General features: G+C 38.9%; 1 protein-coding gene across 1 annotated transcript; it reads right to left on the reverse strand.

The window, feature by feature from the left end:
- Nucleotides 1–925: 925 nt before the first annotated feature.
- Nucleotides 926–7,602, reverse strand: neurl2 (neuralized E3 ubiquitin protein ligase 2). The gene is made up of 2 exons (XM_059980422.1): nucleotides 2,681–7,602; nucleotides 926–1,620 (listed from the first exon to the last, which is right to left on the reverse strand). Exons 1-2 carry the CDS (start codon nucleotides 3,360–3,362, stop codon nucleotides 1,505–1,507), a joined length of 798 nt encoding a protein of 265 aa, XP_059836405.1. The 5' UTR covers nucleotides 3,363–7,602; the 3' UTR covers nucleotides 926–1,504.
- Between the last annotated feature and the right edge of the window lie 1,672 nt (nucleotides 7,603–9,274).

The following is a 9,274-nucleotide window of genomic DNA, read 5'->3' on the forward strand; positions in this document are numbered from 1 at the left end:
AGGCTGCTCCCCCTAGACGAAACAAGCTGAGCGAGCCTGAGGCGACCCGGGGGGTTACATGTAAAACACTGGTTCTGAACTCTGATAAACTGGTCTTTAAACAACTCCCACATTTTAGACGTGGACTTTTCCAATAATAGCTACTCCCAATTAACTCCTACCATCTTCTATCTACAATGTCACAGTTTGACCTACCCTAATTTAGCACTTACCTGCTAGTTCTAGACTTATCCTTATTCATAACTATCTTAAAACTTTAAGGAGTTCTGATCACTATTCCCAAAATGTTCTCCTACTGAAAGGCCTGTCAACTGTCAGGGCTTATTTCCCAAACAAGACCAATATGGTCCCTCCTTTTGCTGGACTATTCATATACTGTTTCAAGAAACCATCTTGAACACACTGAAGAATTTATGCAAATTCAAGCCTTTTGCAGTGAGAACATCCCAGTCAATTGTCACCCAATGTGGCAACCTTGTTTTTACACCTTTCCATAATCTCTCTGCATATCTGTCCCTTTGTCTACTGGTGGCTGTTGGGAGGCCTGTGGTATAACCCTATCAGATTCCACTTTTCTTATTTTGAGCTGTACTCATATTGCCTTAGTGGATGAGCCCTTCAATTGGCCAAAGACAGGTGTGTCTGTGTGTGTAGTGGGAGGAGTACTTTTAATAGATATTAATATTTAGTCATGTGTTTTAATATTGTGTAATATTAAAGATAAAAATATTTTTATTGAAAATGTTAAGTTGAAGATGTTTAGTTTCAGAAAACAGTTGACTTTGTAATGCTTGCATTTGTCAAAGAAACCTAGTAAATCCTTCTTTTACAGAGATGGATTAGTGGATTTTTTGTCTTAGAAATGTTCACTTGCAGTGGTGTTAATATGTGATTTCTCACAGACAAATATTTTAGTTGTGTTCATTTATTTTTAGGAATAAAGTTATACAGGGAGCCTTTACCATTCAGTAGTGACACCAGATTCATCATGAAATTTGTTATGACAATAATAGCAGTGGATAGCCAAAAAATCAATAAGTAAAAATAAGGTTGTTAAACTTGAAACAGCAAAATGAATAGCTAATGGGAAACAAGAAAGAGATTATATTTAAAAAAAACAAAAGGACACCAAATCACTCAATGCATTAACTCACTTAAATCCTAACCTTTGTTCAATATAAAGGCAGAAGAGGGAAGCAGGAGTGAAACAGAGACAGATTTGGGGAACATTGTTTTTACTGGTGATATTACTCCTATATGAATATCAATAGGACATATTACAGGAAGTGAGGATATATATTTCAATACCACCTTAAAGTTCAAAATAGGCTATGTTTCACATTCCAGTAAATCTGGGTCTGCAGTTAACAACAATTTGTGGACTTAATAAGAAACCGAGAAAGAAAAAGTAGTATGGATGATGACATAATGGTATGCAGAAAACCAGCTGATTTACTGTATCTATCAAGAGACATGATCGAAAGCTTTTCCTAACACCACTGCCTCATTCATATTTGCAGTAATTCTTTAACAGTGCTGGTAGGTCCAGCCAGTCTATAGCAAGTCTGTGCATTATGTGCTTCTGTACAACCTGACGGCACAGAGTCTGTAGAGATGGAACTGCAGGGAGGACAAAAATGAAAAGCAATCTTAATAATCAGAAATAGCAAAACTTCAAACTGACAGAGTTTATGCATTTGATTCATAACTATCAATGGACTCCTATTTGTAAATACAAGGGATTCTGCAGATGCTGGAAATTCAAAGTAACACATGCAAAATGCTGGAGGAACTCAGCAGGTCAGGCAGCATCTATGGAGAGGAAAAAAAAACAGTTGATATCTCAAGCTATCAAAGCCCAAAATGTTAACTGTTATTCCCGTCTGCACATGCTGCCTGACCTGCTGTATTCCTTTTTTGTGTGTGTTACTTAATAGAGTATATGTCAGTCTGCATGGTACCTTATGTATAAATTTATACAAAGCTACTTGTATTTGTCTAGCATGTAGTCCAAAGCAGTGACTGTAGAATTGCCTTCAGTTATACTGTACTTCCTGATTATTTTGAAATATATTTTTGTTTCTCTTTAGAATTGGGGATAAGGCGGCAGGTGTATGTAAGAGTTAAGTGTGATTCCTCCTTGGTATATGCTAAAATAAAATGGAAGTTTGAAACAAAATGATGTTAGCTTGGAATGGGATTGTTTTGAGAAGGTACAAGACAAACAGTCCACAGCAATGTTTTGAGAAAGTTAAAGGAGACTAAGTTTAAAGAAATAATAGTGGATAATGGTGAAAAACATGTTTGTCTCGGAAAAGTGAGATAATTGTGAAGATGCAAGTACTGAATGCATGGAGAAGTATTAATGTAATGGGTTTTGAAGGGTATAAAAAGGGGCAATTTCTTTGTGCAGAGAGAGAGAGAAAGAGAGATCAAACTGCATCAATTTACCCTTATTTACTCTGAATTGTAAGTATTTGATTCTGTGTACTAAATTTTCATAATCTTTGCAACATGAAAAATTATCTATTTTCAAAAATGGCATAATGGTTTGTAATCTCAGATTTAAAAACAAATCACAAGTGCTTTGTACTGGCATTCTAGAGTATGAATATAAATTTATCTCTGAAACAGTTCAAATTGAAAACTTATTGTAATTTGATAAATTGATGATACTTACAACCATAATCCACTTGAATAATCCTTACAGACTTGGTGGAGGCAAACACATCTACAACAGCATAGAGAGGCTGATTTATGGGAATTCCTCTGGCACATGGACCCATGTCCTCACCATTGATCACAATATGCATATCCCCCATGTTACCACGAATGATATACAAGACCCCAACTCTGCTTCCTCTGGCAGTTGCCGGAAGAATATTTGTCCTGTACAATTGATCTAAGATGTGACTGTACCTTCCTGGCCGGCTTCTTCCCACCAGTTTCTCCTTGGGGACCTTATAATTTCCAATCTGCAGGAAAGCCTCCATAGTACAGTGTGATATTGGAGCAGTATTCAACTCATGGCCATCAGTAGAAACCTTATTGTGATTTCTTGTTATTGCAAAAATCCAACTGTTCCCCAAGTTTACCAGATCAGGGAGGGAGTACTCGGGAACTGGTTCTAGATTTCTTGGATCATGTGCCGTCAAACCAATCCTTACATTTCCACACCATCCTAACTCTTTCTCTTCAATTTCTACAAGGAAGATCTTGCCAGGGTCCAATGGTTCTTTACTGAAACAAACTCCATTTCCGAAGCTCTGTGCCCTGGTAGCCTGGGTCTGAGAATTATCCAGTATCACATTAGTTCCATGGATATGGTGGAAGCGCATATACAGATCGGACTCTGCAGCCATTCTGTGATCCTGACTGCATCTGCTATTTTTAACTGCTGCTGGAATTTGTGTCACACAAGAGATCAGAGTCTGACAGCTGGGTAGGGAATTTCACATAAAATGTGGTCTGTGGCTGAAACTTGCTCTCCAGTTTCTTAATCTTCTGCAGTTTCCCAAAACATCAAACAAATTTAAACCACCAGAAGACAGATTAGAGAAGATATGAGGATTTTTTTTCACTCAGATAAAAATAGAGGTATGGAAATAATTTGCCTTTCAGAGTCATTCAAAACATATGTCCAAACAATCTACTGGTGTTTATCTGTACTAAAACCAAAATACTGTAGATACAAAATATAAACCAAAAAAAATGCTATACAAGTGTCGTGCAAAAGTTTGGGCACCCCTGGTCAAAATTGTGAATAGCTAAGCGAGTAAAAGTAAATCAGTAAAACCTGATTTCTAAAAGGCATAAAGTTAAAGATGACATTACTTTAATATTTTAAGCAAGATTACTTTTTTATTTCCATCTTTTACAGTTTCATAATAACAAAAAAGAAAAAGGGTTTGAAGCAAAAGTTTGGGCACCCTGGATGGTCAGTACTTAGTAACACCCCCTTTGGCAAGTATCACAGCTTGTAAATGCTTTCTGTAGCCAGCTAAGAGTCTTTCAATTCTTGTTTGGGGGACTTTCACCCATTCTTCTTTGCAAAAAGCTTCTAGTTCTGTGAGATACTTGGGCCATCTTGCATGCACTGCTCTTTTGAGGTCTATCCACAGATTTCCAATGATGTTTAGATTGGGGGACTATGAGGGATTTTGAGGTGTGTTTAGGATCATTATCCTGTTGGAGAAGCCATGCTCTTTTCACCTTCAGCTTTTTTTTCTTTACAGACGATGTGATGTTTGCTTCCAGAATTTGCTGTATTTAATAGAATTTATTCTTCCTTCTATCAGTGAGATGTTCCCCATGCCACTGGCTGCAACACAAGCCCAAAGCATGATCCCTGTGCTTAACAGTTGGAGAGGTGTCCTTTTCATGAAATTCTGCACCCTTTTTTCTCCAAACATAGCTTTGCTCATTGTGGCCAAAAAGTTCTATTTTAACTTCATCAGTACACAGGACTTGTTTCCAAAATGCATCAGGCTTGTTTAGATATTCCTTTGCAAACTTCTGACACTGAATTTTGTGGTGAAGATGCTGGAAATGTTTTCTTCTGATGACTCTTCCATGAAGGTCATATTTGTGCAGGTGTCGCTGCACAGTAGAACAGTGCACCAACACTCCAGAGTCTGCTAAATCTTCCTGAAGGTCTTTTGTAGTCAAACAGGGGTTTTCTAGCAATCCTACGAGCAGTTCTCTCGGAAAGTTTTCTTGGTCTTCCAGACCTCAACTTGACCTCCACCGTTCCTCTTAACTGCCATTTCTTAATTACATTACGAACTGAGGAAACAGCTATCTGAAAACACTTTGCTATCTTCTTAGCCTTCTCCTGCTTTGTGGGCATCATTTATTTTAATTTTCAGAGTGCTAGGCAGCTGCTTAGAGGAGCCCACGGCTGCTGATTGTTGGGACAAGGTTTGAGGAGTCGGTATTAATAAAGCTTTGAAATTTGCGTCACCTGGCCTTTCCTAACAATGACTGTGAACAAGCCATAGTCCTAACAAACTAATTAAGGTCTGAGACCTTGGTAAAAGTTACCTGAGAGCTCAAATCTCTTGGGGTGCCCAAACTTTTGTATGGTGCTCCTTTCCTTTTTTTCACTCTAAAATTGTACAAAACAAAAATAATACACTAATCTTGCTTAAAATGTTGAAAAGAATGCTTCGTCTTTAACTTTATGACTTTTGGAGATCAGTTCATCTTCTACTCACTAAACTATTCACAGTAACAGAAATTTTGACTAGAGGTGCCCAAACTTTTGCATGCCACTGTAATAACTCAGAAGGGCCAGTAGTGTCTGTAGAGAGACAAAAACTGAGTCAGCATTTCATCTAAGAGAGAGAAAGGAACTATATCATTCAGCCATGGGGTCAAAATCCAGCAGGCAGAGATTTAAATTACCCGGCAGAAGGATACGGGATAAGATAAGGATTTTTTCTTTTGCTGAGGAAATGTTAAGGGAGAGGAACTCTGCTTGAGAACATGGCAGAGACTATGACAATAGCTCTACATCAGATCTGAGGTATTGGTAGTGCTTGAATTGTCTTATTTGGGTGATGAATTGTAAGTGGAATATACAATTCTTGAAGGGCTTGATAAAGTAAACGCTGAGATGTTTCCAATACTGAAAAGATGTATTCTTTGATGGAAGTATTTAGAACAAAGAGCATAGTTTCTGAATAAGAGACAGCTCATTTAAGATGGTGACAGAGCATTTCTTAAGGGGTTGTGGATATTTGGAATTCTTTAACCCAGAGTTGTGAAGGTAGGTTTATTGAATATATTCAAAACTGAGACAGACATATTTTTGGACTTTATGGGAGTCAAGGGTTCGTAGGGCCAAAGGAATCAGAGAAAAATTATGACCCAGAAGGAGGCCATTAACAGGAAAGTTACTAGCATGGTTAGAGCATTGGCTGACTGGTAGGAGGCAGCAAGTGGAAATAAAAGGATCTTTTTCTAGTTGGCTACCAGTGATGAGTGGTGTTCTGCAGGGGTTGGTGTTGGGACCGCTTCTTTTTATGCTGTTTATCATTGATTTAGATGATAGAACAGATGGCTTTGTGGCCAAGTTTGCAGAAGATAGGAAGATTGGTGAAGAGGCAGTTAGTGTTGAGGAAACAGGAAGGCTGCAGGAGGACTTAGACAGATTAGAATAATGGACAAGAAAGTGGTAAATGAAATACAATGTTGGAAAATGTATGGTCATGCACTTTGGTAGAAGAAATATATGCGCAGACTATTTGCTAAATGGGGAGAAAATCCAAAAATCTGAGATGCAAAGAGACTTGGGAGTTCTTGTGCTGAACACCCTAAAAGCTAACATGCAGGTTGAATTATTGGTGAGAAAGGCAAATGCATTGTTTGCATTCATTCCAAGAGGTCTACTATATAAGGGCAGGGATGTGAAGCTGAGGTTTTATAAGGCACTGGTGAGGCCTCACCTTGAGTATTGTGAACAGTTTTGGGCTCCGTATCTAAGAAAAGATGTATTTGCATTTGAGAGGGTTAAGAGAAGGTTCACAAGGATGATTCTGGGAATGAAAGGATTATCTCATGAGGAACGTTTAATGGCTCGGGGATGTACTTGCTGGAATTTAGAATGATGGAGGGGGGATCTCATTGAAACTTTCTGAATGTTTAAAGGCCTAGACAGAGTAGATATGGAAAGGATGTTTCCCTTGGTGAGGGAGCCTAGGACAAGAGGGCACAGCCTCAAGATAGAGGGGTATCCATTTAAAACTGTCAATACCTCCAGTTGAACTCTGTCTTTTTGTGTGTTTCCCCCTAGCTGTCAGTCTGTGGTTTTGTATTGCCATGTGCTCCTGTCCCCACTCCTGCTCTACTCCGGCCCCTGTATCACTGAGTACTCCGTCTCTCATCTGTTTCTCATTATTACCTGTATTGCTGTCACCGATCATCTGCCTCTCTGTTTATTGCTCAGTGTATATTAGTCCTGTGTTTTCATCTGTTTGGTGCCAGATTGTGCCAGTAAATTTTGCTGAGCCTTTCCAGCATTTGTATCTGTACTCTGTCCATCTGAATATTGACTCTGCCTGTTTCCCGATTCTGGCTTTTGGATTTCTCTGGATGTTTTGATCTTCGTCTGAACTTTGACGCCGACTTTGTTTGCACCTCAGGATTTGTTACTCAATTGATAACACTGTGTGCCCAGTACTAGGTCTGCGATTGGATCCCTGCTTGAGAGCCCTGACAAAAACAGAGATTTTTCTTTAGCCAGAGGATGGTGAATTGGCAGCTGTGCAGGTTAGGTCATTGGATGTACTTAAGGCAGAAATTGATAGGTTCTTGATTGTCCGCGGCCCTGGAGTGGGGCTGAGGAGGGGGAAAAATGGATCAGCCCTGTTTGAATGGTGAAGCAGACTTGATGGGCCAAATGGCCTAATTCTGCTCTTATGTCTGTGGTCTTAATGTTGTCATGTTTATGCCAGGGTTACAAAGGGCTGCCCAAGATTGCACCACTTTACAACACTAGATCTGCAACTGCTGGTCATATCACATCTGGGCATTTATTAAATGAAGTGAAGATTTCTGCTTCTATCATGCTTTCAAGCAGTGAATTACACCCCTAACATCCTTTTGCTGAAGAAAAAAAGCTCATATTTTCTCTAATTCTTCTATCAATTAATTTAAATATGCACTTCCTGGTTTTTGACCCTTCAGCTAAATAGTTCCTTGCTATATCCAGGCTTCTCATAATTGTGTGCCTGCCCTCACTTTCCTTGTTCCACAGTTTAAAGAAAAAGTCTATCCAGTCTTCCAGTCCTGGCAAATTCCTCTGGGTGTTTTGTAAAATAGTCAAATTTTTCAGTGAAATTATGACCAGCATTGTGTGTAATACACAAGGAGTGCATAACCTTTCTGCTTTTATATTCTCATTTAACAGGAGAAAGCATTTTGAATGCCTTATTAACCACCTCTCCTGCTACCCTTAAAGATGTATTGAAATACACAACAAAGTTTCCCTTGTTCATCACATTTACTAATATCCTCCCGTTTCATATATTCCCTCTTCTCCCGCTTCTCAAACTTAAATTCTATTTGCCACTTTCTTTTAACCAATGAATGCTCCTGATATCAAAATCTTTCCCCTTCCTAGACAACCCTGTAGCCTATTTGTGTATCATCAACTAATGTTTTTATAACAAGAGCCAAAGAATTGACCTTGGAGAACACTGGATGGCCACTGATTAAAGGTTTTCAATTAGAAAATCACTTGCTAATCAATGTCCTCTACTTCTTACCCCTGAGCCTATTTTGGATCCAATTACCAGTGTCTTTTCCACTCAATACACCTTTGCTGTATGATCACCATACAAAATGGTGGAGCATTTTGGGCCAAGAGTTTTCATCAACATTGACGTTATTCCTTCCCATAGATACTTCCTGGCTTCATCGATTCTTATAGAATTTTGTGTGTTGAAAAATATTTCCAACATCTGCAGAAGCTCTTGTGTCAGTGATTACTTTTTGACCAGTTTGTCAATGCAAGCCTTTTTTCAGAAGCCTTGCTGAAATCCATGCCAGCCACATCAAATTTACTGCTGTCATTGATCCTCCTTGCCACCTATTCAAAACTATTTACTCAGGTAGTCAGATATGACCACACATAAACAATTCCATACTAACTGTCCCAGATCCATTTTTTTGAAGGGAAGTTGATCCTGTCCCTTAGAGCTAATTCCAATATTTTCCCACCACTGAAGTTAAACATACCAGCCTGTAATTAGGACACAGCAGACACTGCAAATTTGGAGCAAAAAGCAAACTGTTGGAAGAACTCAATGGGTAGGCAAAAGATCGGTTCACATTTTGGGTCAAGATCAGGACTGAAGAGTGTAGAGGAAAGATACCCAGTATATAGAAGTGAGAGGGATGTGGTAGGTGATAGGTGGAACCAGATTGTGGGGGAGAGGGAGAGTGGGGTGAAGAAAGATGGTTAGGTAGAAAGGTGGGAGGGGATAGGAAAGAGGATTAAGGAAGTAAAGACTCAACTAGTTAAATATGTGGGTGATGGGCAGATTTACCCTGGTTATACCTGATGCAAAAGTTGATCAGAGACCCTGTGTGGACTTGTGGAAATTGGAAAAGAAGACAGGGGGAGTAGGTTACCTAAAACTGGGAAATTCAATGTTAATATCATAGGGCTGTGGGCTATTATTATTGGTATTAGTTTATTATTGTCACATCCAAGATACAATGAAAGCATATCAAGTTGTCACACAGTGCATTGAGCTAGATAAGGAAA

Source organism: Hypanus sabinus, chromosome 9, assembly GCF_030144855.1.
Source record: "Hypanus sabinus isolate sHypSab1 chromosome 9, sHypSab1.hap1, whole genome shotgun sequence".
In the NCBI taxonomy this organism is placed as follows: Eukaryota; Metazoa; Chordata; class Chondrichthyes; order Myliobatiformes; family Dasyatidae; genus Hypanus; species Hypanus sabinus.